The following is a 22,500-nucleotide window of genomic DNA, read 5'->3' on the forward strand; positions in this document are numbered from 1 at the left end:
TGTATTTGGACAATATTTTGATTTGGTTTAGGAGTATTCCTATTACAACAATGAGTCCATAACAATTTGGGTTATCAGACCTGCAAATAAGCACACGTCGGCGTGATTGCGTGTGTCATTCTATTTGTGTGTGTGTTTGTTTGTTTGTTTATACGTGTGAGAGTGAATTCATGTGTTTTGTGTTTGCGTGAGTTTGTGCTGTCCATTGAGTCTTAGGATACATACTACCAAGAAGATTTAAGTCCGCTTGTAAAATATTAAGTTACAAATTTAACAATTTATTGTAAAATTGAATTTACCATGAAAGTAAATTAAATCATGAAATGAAGTGTTTCTTTCTTTCTTTTCAACGCGTTGATTTTGAAAAGAAGAGAATGGAAGATAAGGGGAAAGAATGAAAATTTAAAAAACAGGAATGAACGAAAGAAGGTGGGAAAACGTAGAAAGATAGGTTAACAGCAACGTAAATTGTTTTACTTCATAAATTCCACCTCAACTACTTCAGAACATTTGTCACTGGTTATGGAGTAGTAACTGCTCAAGTGGCGCACTGAGATTACTGCCGTAGCGTAGGTACTCTGAAAAAAAAATAATAATAAAAGAACACATTAAAAAAAATTTTGGCCAGAAAACTCGTCCTTCAAATATCGATGGGTTAAAATGACCCTAATCTTGACAAAACACTTTCAAACCTTGGATTTTAAGGCGTTCAGGTTTGAGAGTCTTTTGATAAAGATGAGGGTCATTTTAGTCAACAGATATTTGAAGGACGATTTGTTTTGGAGTTGTTGGGGTTTTTTTTGGCCAAAATATTTTTTAAAAACCCACCAATTTTGGTTTGACATTTTTGTTGGGTTTTTTTTCCGAGTACAGCAAATTAGTCCTAATTTTATGGATGGCGAATGAAGGATTTATCGGCGAGATGTGGATATAAGTAAAATTCGTTTTATTACTGGTTTTGACATCCCCCCTCTTCTTTTTCACACGGGCTATAGCAAGACCCACCGATTTACTATAATATTAGATAGAAAGTACTATTTGGTATCTCACTTCTCTTATTTTAGTGAACAGTGATGTGCTTGATGTTCAGAATTTAACGACACTTGGGAATTTTTAGGTCACATCAGTGCAAGAAGAAACTAAAAAAAGGACGACAAATTATACAATCATATTCAATAGTTTATTATTAACTGAGATACAAAGAAATAATCCTTCGGAGCCATTGAGTCCCTGAAGCTGGAGTTTAGCGTAAAACGAACAATAGCAATTGCTTGCTACCCTTTGGATAGAACGCTATATATATATATATATATATATATATATATATATATATATATATATATAGGAAAGTACTTTTCGCCCGACCTTAGTTACACATCATAGCTGGGTGGACACGGGGGTCAGGAGAAAAAAAATCTTGACTACACCCGGGATGAAACTCGATCAATTTACTTGTGAATCGAATGCTCTACCAACGGAGCTACCAGGAATCACATTTTGAAAAACAAAATTTAAATAAAGCATTCAATAGAAGTAGTGTTTTATTGGGGTCTTTTTCAACTGCTTCCAGCACAGCTTGGTGTCGACTTCATAATTGAGCTTGAGCTTTGAGCTTATTTTTATATAGCGCAATATCCACTAAATGTGCTCAAAGCGCTTTACAAGGTGTCCCTGACCAACTGCAACATTTAAGATATAGGACGTGACAGAACGCCTGTTGGCGATATTACAATTTTTCGGACAAAGACAACGCTGTTAACGGCCAGGTACTCATTTTACACCTGAGTACGGTGAGAGAATGTGAGTAAAGAGCCTTTTCCAAGGACTCAACTATGCGCCGAGCGCGAGGCTCGAACTCAGGACCTTCCGATCCTAAAACGATTGTCATACCACTAGACCACATAGCCGCACATAATTGACATAATTGAACCAACGCCAAATAGTGCCCATTACATCAAAGATCATAATTGGGTTCGGTTCAGTTATCAGACCAGCAGGCGATTTGTACTGTATGGATTGTTAATATAGTTCCATATGGGCTGCTCGGAGAATAAACGAAACATTGAGCATGGGGATCAAGTGAAATGCGCTATGTAAATGTTCATGATTATTTATTTAATTTTATTTAATTAAATGAAATAAATAATCATGAACATTTACATAGCGCATTTCACTTGATTTACCATACTTAATGTTCTCCACAATGTTTCGTTTATTCTCCGAGCAGCCCATATTAAGTATATATTTAAGTAAACTTTTCACATTTTCTAACCCTGCAGCTCTTGATTGGACTCTCAGTTTATTTTTAAAAATCTAAGTGTGTAATGAGACCAAATTAATATGGAATACAACCGATGTGCACCTATTTGCAGGTCTGATAACCCAATTCCTTATGGGCTCATTGTTGTAATGGAAATCTCAAAAAATGAAGCAAAATATGATCCATTACAACAATGTTAAATTAGGACCATAAATTGGTTCGGATGTCAGACTTGCATATATATTATGTACACGTCGAATACAACACACTAAAAGTTTTGCGATTTAAAAGAAAAAGTATCAACAAAAAAAAGGGGAGAAAAGCAAAGATAACGATAATGGGTTTACCCTGTGGCAAGTTTCGCCTGTTTAAAGAAATAAAAAGAGGACAGCAAATATTATTTATTTTCTGATTAAACGTATAATAAATTTTATTATGATATTCGATCTTGTATTTATTGTTTGAATTGTTATTAATTTGGTAACGATGATGACGTGTAAATTATTATATCTGTTTGCCACTGGTGGTTCGCACGTAATTACCCTAATTGTCTTTAACGATTATTGGCAAATATCATCTAATGTTTCGATCAAGGCGATAATTGTGGAACCCGTGTGGGTACGGGGACCCCATTAATGTGTCCCGGGGAGAGGGTAATCTATATTCCATCACTCATTTGGAAGGAAAACACGGCACACGGCCTAACTCGTTCTGATAAAATGGTGCCATTAGAACGTAACGGAGTTCAAGAGAAGAGTAGAGAAGGCAATCGACGCGTGATTTTCGGTGCACATGTGTTTTCATTTGGCCGAGAGTACCGTATGAAATGTAGGTTGTTCGGTTTGGTTTTTTTGTTTGTTTTTGTTTTCTTTGTTTGTTGTTTTTTGTTGGGTTTTTTTTTTTTTGTCTGTTTATTTTTTCTTTGTTTTTGCTGGTTTGTTGTTGTTTTGTTTTTATTTGTCTGTTTTTTGTTTCTTTGTTGTTGATTTTTTGGGGGTTTTTTTTTCTTGGTTCTATTTTGTTGTTGTTTTGTATTATCTTTTATTTTTCTTCGTATTTGTTTTTGTTTGTTCTTTTATTTTTGTTTTGTTATAGTTTACTTCTTTAAATATTATTATTATTATTATTATTATTATTATTATTATTATTATTATTATTATTATTATTATTATTATTATTATTATTATTTATTATCATCATTATTATTATTATTATTATTATTATTATTATTATTATCATCATTATTATTATTATTGTTATTATTATTATTATTATTATTATTATTATTATTATTATTATTGTTATTATTATTATTATTATTATTATTATTATTATTATTATTATTATTATTATTATTATTATTATTATTATTATTATTATTATTATTATTAACATTATCATCATCATCATCGTCACCATCATCATAATCATCATCCTAAGGTATTTATTTTTCTTGTACTTTCATCTTCTTTCTAATCTACGTTTATTCACATATTATTCGCAAGTCTGATAATCGAATCAATTATGGGCTTGATTAAACCTGGTTGTAATGGACAATATTTTTCGTTGGTTTGAGAGTATTTCCATTACAAAAGTCATTCCAAAGCAATTTGAGTTATCAGACCTGAAAATAAGTACACATTATCGTCTCTAATGAATTTCCCAGGGACAGAGGAGAATAAAAGTTCCGTGTCGTTACGTCCAATTTACCGTCGTTTTTCGCCAATGCTTCTGTTGCTGGTGTTTCTGCTGCTAACATCGTCGCCTCGTCATTGTTATCTATCGTTATTTATCTAGTTGCTAACGATGGCATTCTCATGTTTGTCAGTTTCACTTTCGTCAACATTACAACATGTCTATTTATATAATGAGGCATGAGACATTTTGTACTCTCTGAGAGGGCATACATAATAGGCGTGTTTTTACCGTACGATTTTTGTTTCATTATATATATATATATATATATATATATATATATATATATATATACATATATCTTTATATATTTATGAGTGTTGGTTGGTACTAGTAGGTACGAGATGGAAACCACAGAAACATGTGTTTCGGCCATTTAAGTGAGTGAATCCATTTATATTATATATATATATATATATATATATATATATATATATATATATATATATATATATATAATCTCCGCACGTTTAACCATTTTATATATCTATTATATCTAGATATCATTCATTTATTAATTCCAGAAGACAATGATGATCGTTATATATTTTTCAGTCGTATAGCCAGACGTTCCACTACCCACACTTTAAGTGCCTTATTGTTTGCCCCTTACCTCTGTTTCTCCTCCTCTCCTCCCCCTCCCTCTCTCTCTCTCTCTCTCTCTCTCTCTCCCTCTCTCTCTCTCTCTCTCTCTCTCTCTCTCTCTCTCTCTCTCTCTTCTGTTCAACTTAATTTTGATTTAATTTTTGATTTCGTATTTTGAGACAGGCCAAGGCCTGTTCAATAAATATTTAAAAGTCCACATTTCTCTTTTCTATCTCTTCATTTACTTCTTCTTCTTCTTCTTCTTCTTCTTCTTCTTCTTCTTCTTCTTCTTCTTCTTCTTCTTCTTCTTCTTCTTCTTCCTCATCTTCCTCCTCCCCATCCCCCTCCCCCCTCCTCCTCATCCTCTTACTTAACTTTTCCGGCTTTTCATTTACACACCCCACGACTTCATAATTTTCCTAAACGCCATGTACGGTAGCTGGGTTTAATAATAAGTCTGCAGAAAATGCACTGACATGAAATTGCATCCGATCCCACGGTTGCCCCTACGTAATCACGCTCTTTAAAATAGGAAAGACTCAAGAGTGGCTAACATGAACTGTACCTACAAACTGTTTTGGCTTCAAAATAGCTTATTTTCTAAGAGCCAACTTCCTGGACATTTTGATTTTTCTGACTGACCGACTTCTACTTTTTCACAGGTCTGATAACCCAAGTTGATTTGGGTCTCATTGTTGTAATGGAATTACTCTAAAACCGGCGTAAGATATTGTCCATTACAACAAAATTAAAGCACACTCATAATTGCATTCAGTTATCAGACCTGCAAATATGAACACATAGGTCTGCACGCAAAGGAAATGAAGAGCAACATTTAGATTGTATTTATTTCAGTAACTCTGGTTAATCTTATTATTACATTGCTTCATCTACCATCTACGGGATTGACTTACTACATTATCAAAGTGCGGCTATTTGGTCTAGTGGCATGACACTCTCTATCGGATTGGAAGGTCCTGGGTTCGACCCTCGGCGCATAGTTGAGTCCTTGGAAAAGGCTCTTTACTCACATCCTCTGACCGTACTCAGGTGTAAAATGAGAACCTGGCCGTTAAAAGCGTTGTCTCTGTCCGAAAAATTGTAATATTCCCAACAGGCGTCATGTCCCGTCCTGCATGTTAAGTGTTGCTGTTGGCCAGGGACCATTTGTAAAGCGCTTTGAGCACGTTTAGTGGATATTGCGCTATATAAAAATCTCATTTAGAAAGTAGGGTCCCCGATGACTTAGTTGGTAGAGCACGGCTTCACACGCAGGGGAACAGAGATCGAGCCTGGATGAAGTCAAGATATTTTTCTGATCCCCTTGTCCACCCAATAGTGATTGAGTAGTTGATTCTATTAAATCTAGTGGAAAGTACTTTATTTATAAAAAACGTTCTAAGCAAAGGTGACTAGCAATTTGTTATTGCGCATTTAACGCTAACGATAAACATTAGATCCATGGGCTTTATTTATGCTTCTGAAGAAGTGCATTCTCAAACTATTGCACTTAGCTCACAGCAAGTTTTCTGTCCTTACTCACAGTAGGGTGTCTATGTGCCTTGCACGTGTTTGCCCTCACATCAAGCATACTAACCACTTCATCACGGATCCTGGACAAATTACTCTTGCATCAAGTGGGCGTCTGTCTTATCGTGCGGTTTTGTGGTCTAGTCGTATGACAAACACGCCTTCAAAGCGGTAGGTCCCTGGTTCGAGTTCATCTCTGGGCGTCTGTGAAAAGTCGAATCCTTGGAAATAGCTCTTGTATTCTCTCTCTGCACTAAGGTATAGGATGAGTACCTTGCAGGTAATAAAGTTGTCTCTATCGAAGAAAATGCCATAACGTTTTATCTCGTCCTACGACATGCCAATAATCTACCGCACTTTGAATTTTAAAAAAAACACATTAAAAGCAAACACACACACACAAAAACTCGTCTTTCAAATACCGATCGATTAAAATGATCCACGCTATTTTTGAGAGTATTTGACCATTACAACGAGCCCGTAACCATTTGAGTTCTCAGGCCTGAAAACAAGTAAACGTTGGTTTGAGAGTATATCCATCACACAACAACGAGCCCATCACGATTTGGGTTATCAGGCCTACTGCAAATATGTCGATCTCTACTCCCGACAGTTGCTCTGTTTTGACCCACATTGCCTAGGGTGCCTCGTAAACGTTTGCAGATCTAATAGCTTGGCGCAATTAACATTTTAATGGACACCATTTTTTTTCGGAGTATTTCCATTACAACAGGAGCCTATAAAATTTTGGGTTAACAGACCTGCAAATTGCTACACCTCGCTCCATACAGTTGTTCTGTCTTTACACTTTACACCAGACCTGTCAACTGGGGATAGGAAAAAATCGTAGATTTCAGGGGGTAGGCATTATAACTAGCTTTTAAAATGACCAAATTGTCATTAATACGTAAACATAAAACAAAGCTTTAAAAACCTGTTAATGCTAGATAGCTCTGGCACTAGTTTCGTTTCCAAGAAATTTTATTGAATGTAAAAATGTTATATTATAGTTCTCAGGTTGGACCCGAAAATTCGTAGTTCTACTGAAATCTTTGTAGTAATAGCACCAGTTTCGTTTCCAAGAAATGTTATTGAATGTAAAAATTTTATATCTTAGTTCGTAAGTTCTACGGAAATGTTTGTAGCAGTAGACACCTCTGCTTTACACCCATCCGAGGCTGTCTATAGATACCTCGCACATGTTTGCCCTCACATCAAGCATATTAACCACTTCATCACCTAGCCCTGGGACAAATTACAAAGGAATGCATCAAGTGGACCTCTTATTCCTCAACGTTGGTGATAGCAAAGCCTGCTGTTGTAATTTCCTATTCTGTGATAGACTGCAGCATGGTTCCATTACACTCTCCCCGATGTTTTAAGCGCAGCCATCTGCAACAAATAAACTAATTTATTTGTCTTGTACGTATTTATGTTCGACATAAAGAGCCTCTGATGTTTTTGCTCGAGAGATAATTTCAAAAATATAAAAAATGATGAAATACGTAAATAAGCAGATTATAAAATAAAACGAAATTATGGTAGAATAAAATACTCCCTCTATTATGATTTTATTATCTTTATCAGCGTCATTATTATTATTATAATAAGAATTATTAAATTCATTATTATCATCATCATCATCATCATCATCATCATCATCATCATCATCATCATCATCATCACCATAATAATAATAATTATCATCATCATCATCATCATCATCATCATCATCATCATCATCATCATCATCATCATCATAATCATCATCATCATCATTAATATTAGTATGATCATCATCATCATCATCATTGTCATTATCGTCATATATCATCATATACGTATTATAAAATGAGTGTGTATGTGTATCGCGTGTGGGTTTGTACGCGTGTGAATAGCAGAAAGATTCTTATTGATCACTATTAAACATTTTGCATATTGTGATAAATACAGAAAGGACATTTATTCACAGCTCTTTTACAAGATAAGGAATAAAACTTTTAATTCCTTTCTCTCCTTTTCTATGGGTTTAGTTTTGTTAGGCTTTTTGTTGGTTTACTTATATTACGTCATTGTATATCCTTTTTATTACTTATTTGCTTAATTATTTTCAGACATTCATCAGTCTGTGGCAATATCCAATCTAAATTTCGGCTATGTGGTCTAGTGGTATGACACTCGCTTTCGGATCGGAAGGTCCTGGGTTCGAGCCTCGCGCTCGGCGCATAGTTGAGTCCTTGGTAAAGGCTCTTTACTCTTTACTCACATTCTCTCAACGTACTCAAGTGTAAAATGAGTACCTCGCCGTTAACAGCGTTTTCTTTGTCTGAAACATTGTAATATCGCCTAATAGGCGTCATGTCCCGTCCTACGTGTTAAATGTTGCTGTTGACCAGGGACCCCTTGTAAAGCGCTTTGGGCACATTTAGTGGATATTGCGCTATATAAAGCTCATTATTTTTTTTTATTTTTTTTTTTAATTCCATAACTGGATAAATAAAGTTCATCTTATCTGAACGTATCTTCATCTTATCATATCTTATCTCATTTTATCTTATCTTATCTTATCTTATCTAATCATATCTTATCTTATCTAAAATATTACGTAATCATTTTCTTCCCTTAAAATTTGAAGCATACATTTTTTTTTTAAAGATAAAATATATTTCACGAATTCAATTCGACATACCAGTGGATTAATCAGTAGCTCTGGACCTCAAAGGTTTCTATAATTACATTTCTGTCTGATTTCACCCACCCGCCAGACAAAATTACAAGGTGTTTCTTCCTTCCACGATCGTTATAATCTTATATGGCTTCTTAGGCTTAGTCATTCCTGGGACACAGGACATGACACGGGATCTTGGATGAATATGATTTGAAAAATAGCATTGTATAAATGGGCGGGTTTTATCTTTTTTTTTTTTTTAATAAAATCAAAGCTTGTTTAAAAATTGTTTGTTTGTTTGGGGTTTTTTTTTTTTGTTTTTTTTTTGTGTGTGTGTTTTTGTTTTTTTTGTTTTTGGGGTCGGGGGGGGTATTGATTTTTTAATTATTTTTTTTGTGTGGGTTTTTTGTTGTTTTTTATTTGTTTTGTTTTTGTTGTTTTGTTTTTTTTGTTGTTTTTTGTTTTGTGGTTGTTTTTGTTTGTTTGTTTGATTGGGTTTTTTTTTTTTTTTGGGGGGGGGGGGTTGGGGTTTTTTTTTTTCTTTAAGAAATGTATATTTTCCACAATAGATAATTAAACAAACTTATCCCAACCATAAATTCAATATTATTCAATTTCCAGTTCTATCCAACATAATCCACAGGGTTAAAAGGTTTTGCCAAAATGAGGGTCATATTTTAAGGAATAGTTTTCTGGCCAAAATTTTCAATCCGTGTTTTTCAGAACACATCTGGTTTATCAATACAAATAATGACTTTTGTCTACAATGGTTGGATATTTTTCTAAATGTACAATTTTTAAGAAAATCATACTTATTCAAGAATAAACAGCTATACAATTGATTTAAAATTATAACCGAATATAGAGATTATTTGAAATTCAGAGCACGCAGGCAATCTTATAAGAGTGGTTAATGTTTATGTAAGATAAATGTTTATCATATCACGATGATTATTTTAAGAGGTATCAAATATATTATATATATATATATATATATATATATATATATATATATATATATATATATATATATATAAATGGAGTCACTTATTGGCCGAAACACATGTTTCTGACTGACGACGTGGATGGAGACCACAGAAACATGTGTTTCGGCCAATAAGTGAGTGACTCCATTTATATTTTATATTAGCTCTAACCAACATTATCGAGCACTCTCGTACCTACAAGTACCCACCAACACTCATAAATACATATAGATAGGGACACTCACATTTTACTGTCGATACGATCGTTTCAGTGGGTTTCCATCTCCTCGGTTGACATTAGATCCGTAGTGTACTTTTCAATTGAGTTTGATAGTTGTGTTTTTTCGTCCTTATTCTCTCGCCCTATAGAAGATCATGCTGTTGATCCTAATTATTTTCATCAATTGAGCAGCAATTGCAAGCCTACCACGAGCTTGATTTAATCCGAGTCGAATTGCTGTTAATACTAACTTGGTGATCCATTTAATCGAACCTCATCTTGGAAAAAAAAAACCCTCCCAAACCTGGGATTTATATGAATATCTCGAGAGGTCCCAGGTTTTAGAGTTGTTGTCAAGATGAGGGTTATTTAAATCGATCGATATTTGAAGGACAAGTTTTCTGGCCAAATTTTTAAATACGAGTCTTTCCAGCGTAGACACAGTAAGCTGGTTAATTTGTCGGCTATCACTTATCTGCTATATTATAATAATCACTTCCATGCAGCATCCTGAGGGATTCAATAATATAGCAATATGAAGCTCATTACGCATGGTAAAATCGTTTAAAGTAAGCTGTATTAATAAGCGTATTTATCTATTCTTTATCATTATGATCTCCGTCCTTTTAATATTATTCACTCCTTTATGTCGTATTATAGTAAACCAATGTTTTTCTTACTCATCTTTATGTATCCAAGACTAAATACAATCCTTCTGTTGTCTCAAGATAAGTCAGCTTTGAACGCCTAGCCTTTGGCACTCTGAAAAAAAAACACGTTTTACAAAATTTGGCCAGAAAACTCGTCCTTCAAAAATTCATCGATTAAGAATATTACCATCATTTTGTCAAAAATCTTAGAACTTCCCTGAAGACTTCAATTGAAATCCCAGGGTTGAGAATTTTTTTGACAAGACGAGGGTCATTTGAATAGATTGATGCTTGAAGGACGAGTTTTCTGGCCAAATTTTTTAAAAACCTGATTTTTCAAAGTAAGTTGTAACTTGAACCTTGGGTCACATTCGTTTGTTCTGAATTCATCTGAGGCCCGTCTGTGCCAGGAATTTCCTTCTAGACAGTGTTTGATCTTACAAATATTGTACCCGTATGCGACATAAAAAGTAGTCCTTCATAGCCCTGAGACTCATGGAGCCCGAGTTTATCCCGGTTTCTTTAGCGTGAAACGGGCAAAAGTAGTTTGCTACAATTTGGATAGGACGCTAGCCTGTTGCAAGTACTTTCCGCCTGATCTAATAAACCCAGCTACCCAATTACTGCTGGGTGGTCAGGGGAGGGGGAGTCGGAACAAAATCTACGAGTGAAAAAAGGCTCTTTAACCACAATTTCTCACCGTTTTTTAAGTGTAAAATGAGTATCGCATCTTACCGTTAACAGCATTGTCTCTGTCGGAAAGACAATTAATTGTGATATCGCCTAACAGGCGTCATGTCTCGTCTCACATGTTAAGCCTTGCGGTTGGCTATGGATGCCTTGTGAAGCGCATTGAGCACGTTTAGTGGATATTGCGCTATATAAATGCTCGCTTATGTGACCCATGGCTTCAGTATAGTAATATGTCAGAGAGTACCAAACGCTGAAAAATGAGTTTTAGGTACAGGTTATGAAATTTACAGTCCTCCAGAGCATTGTGGCCCATGGAGAGGGGTTTTATTACGATTGACAGATATAGCGATAACCAAACAAAAGCAATTGCTTGCTATTCCTTTGATAGGACGCTAATCTATTGAAATGAACTTTCCGCCAGATCTAACAGATCCAACTTTTCCCATTCATTTGACAATAATTATGGCTATTGCGTCTGTTTCACGCTATAAAAACCGAGATAAACTCCGGGTGCATGGGCCAGAGTGACGATCTTTTCGATTTAAATTTGTTTTGTTTTTTTGTCTTTGGAAACATAACGACACTGATTAATGGCGTACCTAATGCAGCACAATTAAATTCAACGATAAGCGCCTCTTTTCCTATTCCTAATTAAGATTGAACGAAGCATTAGCCGTTAACAGGAAGGAAGCGTCGTGTAACACGATGCTGGAAGATGATATTAAAATGCAGGTAATTCCGATTTAGCTGATCATAAAACCTATAGGATTTCCTCACCCCGATAATAAACTGGAAGTTTTGAATGGGGAATCGGTACATTTTAACACCCGAATGCAAATTTGTGTCGGATGAAGAAACCAGGACGAAAAATGTATTCTTGGTTTGAATGTGGTTAAGTTTACCTATTTGTTTGTTGTTTTTTTTTTATCGTTAATTTTGCGTTTTTCACCCGCTGCTCTCTCTCTCTCTCTCTCTCTCTCTCTCTCTCTCTCTCTCTCTCCCTCTCTCTCTCTCTCTCTCTCTCTCTCTCTCTCTCCCTCTCTCTCTCTCTCTCTCTATCTATCTATCTATCTATCTCTCCCTTGCTCTCTTTGTCTCTATCTCTATTTGTTTATCTATCTCCTTCTCTCCCCCTCCCTCTCTACTTTCTCTCTCTCTCTCTCTCTCTCTCTCTCTCTCTCTTTCTCTCTCTCTATCTATCTATCTATCTATCTATCTATCTAACTATCTATCTATCTATCTCTCCCTCGCTCTCTTTGTCTCTATCTCTATTTGTTTATCTATCTCCTTCTCTCCCCCTCCCTCTCTCTCTCTCTCTCTCTCTCTCTCTCTTTCTCTCACTCTCTCTCCCTCTCTGAATCTCTTCCCTTCTCTCTGCCTTGCTCTCTTTGTCGCTCTTTATTTGTCTATCTCTTTCTTTCTCCGCCTCTCTCTCTCTCTCTCTCTCTCTCTCTCTCTCTCCCTGTGTGTGTGTGTGTGTGTGTGTGTGTGTGCATGTGTGTGTGTTTGTATGGGGTCGTATTGTGTGTGTCTCTCTCTTTCATCATCAGTTTATAAGAGGCAAAAACGTTCTCACAAATGAGTCCAATTATATTAAAACGCAGGATTCCCAATGTTAATGTGTTTTTAACAAGACAGGCTGCCATAACGTTCGCAGGGTTCAATTGGTAGAGAGTAAAAACTGGAGTTGTTTGTATGATACATCAACAACATAATCAGCACCCACCCCCCCTCTCTCTCTCTCTCTCTCTCTCTCTCTCTCTCTCTCTCTCTCTCTCTCTCTCTCTCTCAAACACACATAGACACACATGCTCACACACATACACACACACATATACACACACAAACAAACAAACAAATACGTCTCTAGTCCCTAGAGAATTGGAGTCTGTTTTTGGCTAGCATTGAGTATTTTTGCCGTATACCAGCGTTCAGTATATCGGGTGGCAATCATTTGTCATGTTTCATTTCAGTATAAAGAAGCCAGGAAAATCCCCGGTTCTGATATATGTCCATTTATTTTGGGAAAAAAAACGGATATAAATAAGATTTACCACTCTTTTCGGATCAAATGCTTGAACTGTGAGATCTCTGGTCTTGCAACAAAGCCAAACTATATTGACCACGTAAGTGTCTGTGTATAACAGAGAGTAATAACTATGGCTTTGGCATTACGTCCACGAGTAAGACACTTAAATCACCTTTCTAAAATTGTGTTGAAATCATTAATTTATATCAGGCTTTTTGTAAAATGTACTAAATCCTTACATGTGAAGTCTTCCAAAACACGGCCTCTCCTTTTTAAGTCCGTCAGTGATAATACGACTATGACTATATTACTGCTGAACTTTGAAAAAATATGTATTTAAAATTTTAGCCAGAAAACTCGTCTTTCAAATATCGATCGATTAAAATGACCATGATCTTGGCAAAATTTCTCAAACCTGGGTCTTCGCGAAGTCTCAGACTTGAAAGTTTTTTTACAAGATGAGAATCATTTTAATCGATCGATATTTAAAGGACACGTTTTCTGGCTAAAACTTTAAATACGTGATTTTTGTTATCATTTATTTTCAAAGATTAGACATAGACGTCTAACACCTAAATCCGGTTCGTGAAAAATATAATATCCAATTATCTTCTAGGGTTTAAACCAACGTGTACATTAAATACAGGTCTGGTTACCCAAATTACTGCGGGCTCATTTTTGTGATGGAAATACTCTCAAATCAAAGCAAAATTTATGATTATCCATAACAACAATTTTAAATCAACCCCATAATTATAATGTCCGGTTATCAGACCTGCAAATATATGCACCTCGGTTTAAACACGCAATATTTTGACCATTAACACACTACGCAATCAGCACGTCTTCACCTCAAATTCTTCCTCAAAAGACCTAATCAAAGGGAACACCCTGATTATGCCACCTACTGTCAACATTCCCCATCAAGTCTAATATAAATGCAAATCAGACCTTAATCAAACACGAGCTACAACATTGAACACGACATTTTCTGTTTGTTGTTAAATAGGGTTAAAGCATTAGATTTATGAAAATTAATTTTCTCGCGTTTCTTTTCTTTCTTTTTTTTTCAAATACAGCTAGGCTATAAGATGTTTATTTTTACTTTCGTTCTTTCATTCCTCCGTCTTCATATTTTTATAGGTAGAATCGATATGGACGGACTAGCAGGCCTTATAACCCGAACGCAATTATAGACTTAAGGGATAGCGTGGCTCAGCGGAACGGTCTTTGCTTACGTACCCCAAAGGTACCTAGTTCGATCACCCGCCGCTGCGTTGTGTGGCCTTGAGCAAGTCACATCGCCCTAGCTCAATTTGCGGCGCTGCACTGCGGCTGACGCCTGGGTTATTCCAGGATTAGACCCTAGAGACAAATTTCCCCTATGGGATGAATAAAGGGAATTTTTAATTTTTTAGTTTATTTTTTTTTACTTGTTTAAACAGTGTTTGTAATGGATAATATTATTATTTTCCATCTGTTTGAGAGTATTTCCAGTACAACAATGAGACCATAATAAATAGTCCGGCGCATAGTTGAATCCTTGGAGAAGGCTCTTTACTCACATTCTCTCACCGTACTCAGGTGTAAAGTGAGTACCTGACCATTAACAGCGTTGTCTCTATCCAAAGAAAAAATTTAATATCGCCTATCAGGCGTAATTTATTGTCCCGTCCTAAATGTTATGTTGTTGCTGTTGACCATGGACCCCTTGTAAGGCGATTTGAGCACGTTTAGTGGATATTGCTCTGTATAAAAGCTCAATTAATTTTTTTAAATGATCTAGAAAGAGTGGGTAAATCGTGTCCATACTCATATTTTACAACTTATCTATGTCAACTTTCCTGTTTTTATATATTTGTGTTGTTGGTCTTGTTGTTTTTAGCCATTGTTGCAGTATTATTTGAATGCTTGTCTCACTGTTTAATTGACTGTTTGTCTGTTTTCCTGTTTCGTATTTTTTTGTTGTTGTTAATTTACTGTCACGAAGTTTAAATTGTTTGCTTTTTTTCTCTTTGACATTTTGAAAACAAAGACCAACAAAACTAAACTTCAACAACGTGAGAATAATAAAGGCGCCACTCGGTTTAGCATGGAGGAGATGAAGAATTGCGCCATGGGCGTTTTGATACTAGATTCACCAGGAATTGGGTTGAAAAATCAATTAACGATATGGGGTGACAAACAAAAGAGATATTATTGACTATCGGAGCGAAACAAAGAGAGATGGGAGGGAACAAAGAACCGCTTCGAGTGAATTCGAGAATGCTTTTTAAACCATTTTCTAATTCTATCTCGTTCATTAAACAGGAACTTACGTATCAAAACCAATAGAATTTGTTTAAAACTGCCGTACTCTGAAAAAAATGCTTATTTAAATTTTGGCCAGAAAACTTGTCCTTCAACTGTTGATCGTTTAAAATGACCCTCGTCTTGTCAAATACTCTCAAACCTGGTACTTGTGCCTGGAACTTGTAAAGTTCTAGGTTTGAGAGTTTTTGACAAGACGGGGTTCATTTTAGTAGATCGATATTTGAAGGACGAATTTTCTGGCCAAAATTTTAAAAACGTGTTTTTCTCACAGCATGGCTGAATACACCCGGGAGTTGTTAGGAGGAGCGAAGTTGATCGAAGTGTAAACAATGGATATTTTACTTCTGTTGATGTTTGAGTTTGTTAAAATCCACTTTTGTTGTCAAGATACTACTTTTTGTGTTCTTCCCTATCATCATCATCATACATCATCATCATCATCATCATCATCATCATCATCGTTGTCGTCGTCGTCGTCTCCTTCTTCTTCTTCTTCTTCTTCTTCTTCTTCTTCTTCTTCTTCTTCTTCTTCTTCTTCTTCTTCTTCTTCTTCTTCTTCTTCTTCATCTCCCTCTTCTTCTAAATCTTCTTCAACGATCGATCCCATGTGAGGCCAAGATTTTTTTTTCTGACATCTCTATCCACTCAATACTGATTGGGTATAGGCAGCTGGGTCTCTTCGATCTGGCAGAAAGTACTTCGCGATAAACTAGCTTACCGTACTAAGGGTAGCAATCAATGGCTATTGTCCGTTTAACGTCATAAATACCAGTGGAAACTCTGCTTCATGGGCCCCATGGCGTTGAATGACTTTTTTTTCATAAATAAACACCATATAAAAATATTTCGGAAACGCCAATCAAATGCTGATAATATTATGATAAACAGATGACGTTTCGTGTTAACTCAGGCATACCTAGATCATTAATTCATTCGTGTGATTTGACTTACCTGCTTCCTTGTGATGTGATACAACGATACGGTCAAGTGCACATTAACTGGACATACGGTACGGTGGAATTGTACAGTCCAGTGGAGCTAAGGTGTTGGGGATGTCTTGTTGATTTGGTGAAGTCGTTTGGAAGTTATAAATTACGTTTGTTGCAGAATGGAATCTTCACCTTCTTCATGAGAGTAAACTACTAAGTGATGGTGTCCGTCTGTGCATACTCAATCATGAAAACATCTAGGTTGTTAAGCATTGGGTGATGCATACTGTGTGCATATAGATAGAATGAAGATGTGACGCCACTCAGGTCTTTATTATTGTTCTTTTACCATCCCCGTTTATGAGTAATTCTCACTAAACTGTATTAACCAGACTATAAACGACCAAGATTAGGCTACTCGTAGTTTCGTGTGTTGTATTTTTACGTTATATGTCCGGATGGCAATGTTGTGAGTTTCTTAGCCAAGCGCACACTATCTATATAATATTCTTTCAGAGCCATAAGGCCCATGGACCGAAGTTTATTCCGGTTTCTGTAGCGTTGAACCAATAGTTTCTAATAATACTTGCTACCCTTTGGATTAAATGCTAGTAAATTACACAATAGTAGATTACCTGATCTAACAGATCCAATGTCCCAATCACTGCTGGGTGTCACTGCTGGCTGAGCAGGGCGGATTCAGAATAGATATCGACTTCAGCCGAGATCGATACCTGTCTTGATGTGCTGTTTTGTGGTCTATGGGTATGACACTCGACTTCGGAAGACTAGAAGAACCAGAATTCGAATCCCGCTTTGAGCGGACAAAGTTGAGTCATTTAAAAAGGCCGAATCCTCCAATTCTCTCACCACACTCACGCGTATAATGAGTACCAAGTCGTTAACAGCATTGTCGAAAAAAGAATTTGTAGTTTTAATAATGTCGCCTAACAGGCGTTGTCTCGTCCTTGGCTAGTATCCCCTTGTTAAGCGCTTTGGTCAAATTTAGGGGAGATTTCGCTTTACAAATGCTCACGTTTTGTTCGTGCTTTGTTTGTTTTATTTAAATCTAGGCAAGTGCTCTACCTTTGAGCAATCGAAACTTCCTCAGACTATTCATAGGCCATGACTGCCTATATGATAAATAAGTATTAATCATGACTATCATTGTCAAGGATTCATTTTCGAAATGAGGGATTCTTTAAAATATATTATCTCTATCGCATCGCTCTTTTCATTTATTCATGACAATTTTTAAGAATTGAAAATGAATAATCGCGTGTGTTTTATATAGACGTCTGTGCCTTATTTGGCACATTAATTACAGCGTAGCTTATAATATGTTCATTGTTTAAAAGATTCCTATAAAATATTGATTACAAGTGACGTGCACTTATTTGCAGGTCTGATAACCCAATTCTTTATGATCAGCATTTACGTCATAAGCAATGAAAAAAATATCAATCAAAACTTATTCATAAAATTCATGTTTTAAGTCGTATAGCTCCCTGTCGATTGCATTTTTAAAATGATTTATTCTTGGATTCATTCCAACATAATGCCAGATTGAGTCTAGGGTCACAATAATTTCTGGCAATTGAATAATCACTGGAATAGAATCGGTATCATGACTCATATTTGTAATAATATCTTTGTCATCGTGGATAGCAGCAGCATCATGAAATATCCATATCATAATCGTAATCCATCTCATATTGCTTTTCCTCTGCAGGATCAGTTCGTCATGACCCTTGACCCGCATCACAATCCCATCTGATTGGCTACTTCTGACGTCACCAATCGTTAGCCTAAGCATCTCCGGACACGGACAGGAAGTATCATGTCACGGGACCTATCGATTCCAAGCACGTCATAACCCAGAAAGACAACTCAACTCATCAGTAATGCTCTTAATATACAATGAATGTACGTCTCCTCCGACACCAGTTCTAAGAAAGGTTTATATCAATTTACAGTCTAACGGCCTACTTTACTCCAAGAATAAACTATAACAGCCTCTTCCTATAATTCTTTGACGATTCACCATCTTGGATTGATTTTACATAGTTACACGAGTCTTGTTCTTCTTTACTGCTCAATCAAAGAAAAATATGATTAATCAACACAACTAGCCTAATCATTTACACTACTAGTCGACTATAAAACTGATATGACCTACAAGTGAACCAAGTGCTGCTCGACTTCCTATACGAAAACGAACAGTTTTCAAGAAGAGGAAACACATTTTTTTCTGTTAAAATCATTAAAACCGATTTTGTTGGAAAGACGGCCGGTGCCTGTCACGCCGACAAGAGCAGCTGTCTGGTCCCCTGGAACCATCACTCACACTACAGAGTATCATTTCCAGACACGCGAAGGGTATTACATGACTTAATCCCGGTTAATCCTATTTTTCGTCCTCCTAAACATATTGAGGGGAAAACATCGTTGGGTTACTACCCTTTGATACCATAACCACAACCATCACTACAACCTAGCCCCCCGTTACTGACAGCTTTCACATTTCCATTTCAATCCTGTAACCTTTACTAACGGTCTTAGAGGGTTGCACGTAAAAGTGTGTGAATGATAGATACAATGTTTTAGAAACTCACGGCTTAGAAACTCAGAAAAGATCTGAGCAAGTGTGTATGAAAGGTGCCAGATAAAGCAAGAAAGAAAAATTTAAAAAAATAAAAACTATCCCAAAAAATCAGTTGACTTCGACTGGGGATAAAACCTATGACCTTCTGATTATCGGTCAGACGTGTTACCATTGCACATAACATACAATTGTTAATGTTACAATTTACAGCTATTATTCTTATTTAACGTCTTGCGTCTATATTTCTAGACAATGATGGCACCAAAATGGACAACATTGACATTAGCAGACATTTATAAATATTGATGATGACGACGGAGACCATGAAGAAGAAGATAATGATAAAGTCGATAGTCGTCGTCTAACAACCAGCCTGAGTATAATCCTGACGGAGACTGATAACTACAAAGGATCTTGAGAAACCCAAGAAGAATCTAACAAGTGTTGTCCTCGTGATTGATGAGGAAATGGGACCATAGAATAAATAGATAACAACCGTCGTCAAAACGGAAATATAAAAAGAACAAGAGGATGAGAAGAAGAGTACTATAAATTCGTATATTTTAAAAACAAAAGCCAGGAAAAGGGAGAGGAGTAGTAGTGGTAGTTGAAGAAGAAGAAGAAGAAGAAGAAGAAGAAGAAGAAGAAGAAGAAGAAGAAGAAGAAGAAGAAGAAGAAGAAGAAGAAGAAGAAGAAGAAGAAGAAGAAGAAGAAGAAGAAGAAGAAGAAGAAGACAGGCTATAACGTCATATCGTTTCATATCCATCTTCAGATGTCACATCATTTTCATTATTCTCCAATTTTCTCTGTTCACCATTACTCTGCAAACAAAATTCGTTCTCACCATTGCAAGCTACAATAAAATTATATTTAATTTGGCACCATACAATCAACCCTCTAAAATAACCGAGGTCCTCATAAATCCGCCTCAGCAAACTTTTTTTCTTTTTCGCCCCGAGGCCTGTCTTCGTGGTGGTGAAATTATTGGGGAATTTTCAATTCACCGACTGTGAGTATTTGTATTCATCGACGTTTTGGGGGTTTTACTCACCCACGGATCCTGTCGCCTTCACACTTTACATACACATCACACGACCGTCGACCAGGCGTTATGTGTCATCATTGCCTCTTCTAAGAATCTCAGTTCTCGCCAACTCATTAAGATTTCGGACTTCTTCGGTGGCGACAGATATAGTAGTTGTAGTAGTAGTAGTAAATGAACGGGACCGCAAGGGTTGAGGAAAAGGAATAGAAGGGAAGAAGAAGAAAAAGGGGGCGGATAATGAGGTTTCTATTGTTGTTGTCGACGTTCTTGTAGTAGCAGCTTTAGGATTTAGACGTGGTGGCCGTCTCATTTTATTCCCATCCTAATTCATGAGGACAGCGGTCGCTAGCTCCTTGTCTGCATTCATTGTCCTGTGGGGCTTTTTTACCATGGTGGGGAGAATAATAGAATAAAAAGATATTCAATTGTTATTGAAATTCAAAGCTAATATCGTTGGTTTTGGCTTTTAAAAAAAGGAGGGTACAAAAAAAATTAGCCACTGGCATATTATTATTGTTATTATTATTATAATTTGTTAGCGCTCAAAGAATAGCTACGTGTTATGAAGGATTGAACTTTAAATGGATTTGGATTTGTGAAGATTTGTGATTGAGACCGATTCTGTTTATCTTGGATAATATTATTTGGCAATAAATATAATATCAATTCATAACTCCAAAAGCATTCATATTAAAGAAAGAATCGCTGCAAAGTGAAGCGATAACAAAGGATTGTGGTCAGTGACAAAGAGGAGACAATACTAACAACAGAATGGGTCCGCCATCATTCCTGTCACCTTCAGCATGTTTACCACACTGTCATGGACCAACGGCCAGGGGTGTGCATGATAGAATAAACACAATAGCATGAAGAGAAGAAGAGAATTTCTTTTCTCAGCGAATTATTCCGCATGCTGGACAACGCAAAGCCAATTAAACGGAAAATAATTTGGCTATTGCCCCCATGCGGCTTTTCCCGCGTCAACTGCTGTCGTCGATGAACCCGGTTGGTCGGGTTCGGGCGATGGGAGGAGGAGGAGGAGGAGGAGAAACAACAGGGAGACGAAAATGGATAGATTTTCTCCGGATTTGGATTAGACATCGTGGTTTTTGGAGGAAATCTCGAAAAACGACATTGACCTTGGTATTCATAACAATGATGCTGTGGTTGTTTTTAATTTCAATTCTCAATCTCGAGTCGAGACTGGATCGCTATCCATTTTCTGCAAACTCTGATCTTGTTTATTCTCCAGGATCTAAATTAATCACGAAGCGCATCATCCAGTCAGGCCACTCGTCATGGCAGCCGCGCGCAGAGCTATCGTATTCCAACTCCAAACTACCTGATATAGTCGTTGAATTTCCTGAAACGCGTGAAAATAATATTGTAGGGTTTCAAAATGTGATAGAAGGGGATTTTTCTTTCATCGGAGAAGGTAAAAAATCACCGGATCTTATAACGAAAAGAAAACGTATACTTGACGATCGCTTCGATATCATACGAAAGATACCCGGGCGAAGAATCCAAGAGATGAGCCCGATCAAATCCGGGGGATTAGAAAACCGGAAAGCAAGCAATTGGATAGGAAGCCGGAGTACTGCGGAGGTTTCGGGAAGGAAGAACGAACCAATCGCTAGTGCTATATCGCATGGGGAAACTAATACTGGAGATTTGGCGGAGGATCATGGTTTTTATGAAACCAGGAATATGGCTTATGGAAAATTACAGGAGAGGTTTTTAACCACCTCTTCCTTTTCGTCTTATAATTCTGCGTTCAAATCAGCAACAGATGCTAACGCCGTTGAAAGAGAGACATCTCGCATTACCCCAGGCAGCATTTCTACATTTCACCAACCGACAAATTGGAGAAAATTTGAGAAAGCGTGGCATGCCCCAGTTTTATGGAATTCTATCTCAGAGAAAATGCCATCTAAACAACAACTCTCGTCTCAACAACTTAACTCAATACATTCGCCTGGTGGTTATGTGAATAAAATGGGTGTACGTTCTAATGATAAAATTACCACCGAGACATCGAGCATAATCAAAACGGATAATTTAGATTGGGACTCGCCCAAAATTATTGGGGAACTCACTGATGTAAATAACATGGGCAGGAGTGGAGGAAAAGTGTTAAAAATCGATATGGCATCTCCCCAGTCAGTTTTGAAATCACACGCTCATCAACCACAAATTAGGAGTAAAGTTGGTCTGGGGTCTACATCAAACAACAAATTGGAGGATTCGGAAAGTGATAATTATATACAACATATAGAGGAAGTCAAAGATATT

The 22,500-nt window shown here is 36.5% G+C and overlaps 1 protein-coding gene across 1 annotated transcript in view; it reads left to right on the top strand.

Annotated features, from left to right (window-relative positions):
* Nucleotides 1–22,500, top strand: part of LOC144965701 (uncharacterized) — a 100,402-nt gene that overhangs the window by 29,627 nt on the left and 48,275 nt on the right. The window contains exon 2 of the mRNA XM_078901301.1: nt 18,291–22,500. This exon is cut by the window's right edge and continues 1,190 nt beyond it. Coding sequence (XP_078757427.1) covers nt 21,172–22,500 — 1,329 coding nt within the window. The 5' untranslated portion in view covers nt 18,291–21,171. The remainder of the gene's footprint in view (nt 1–18,290) is intronic.

This window comes from Berghia stephanieae, chromosome 2 (genome assembly GCF_034508935.2).
Source record: "Berghia stephanieae isolate SIO BIC M18660-M18661 chromosome 2, UCSD_Bste_1.3, whole genome shotgun sequence".
Taxonomy (NCBI): Eukaryota; Metazoa; Mollusca; class Gastropoda; order Nudibranchia; family Aeolidiidae; genus Berghia; species Berghia stephanieae.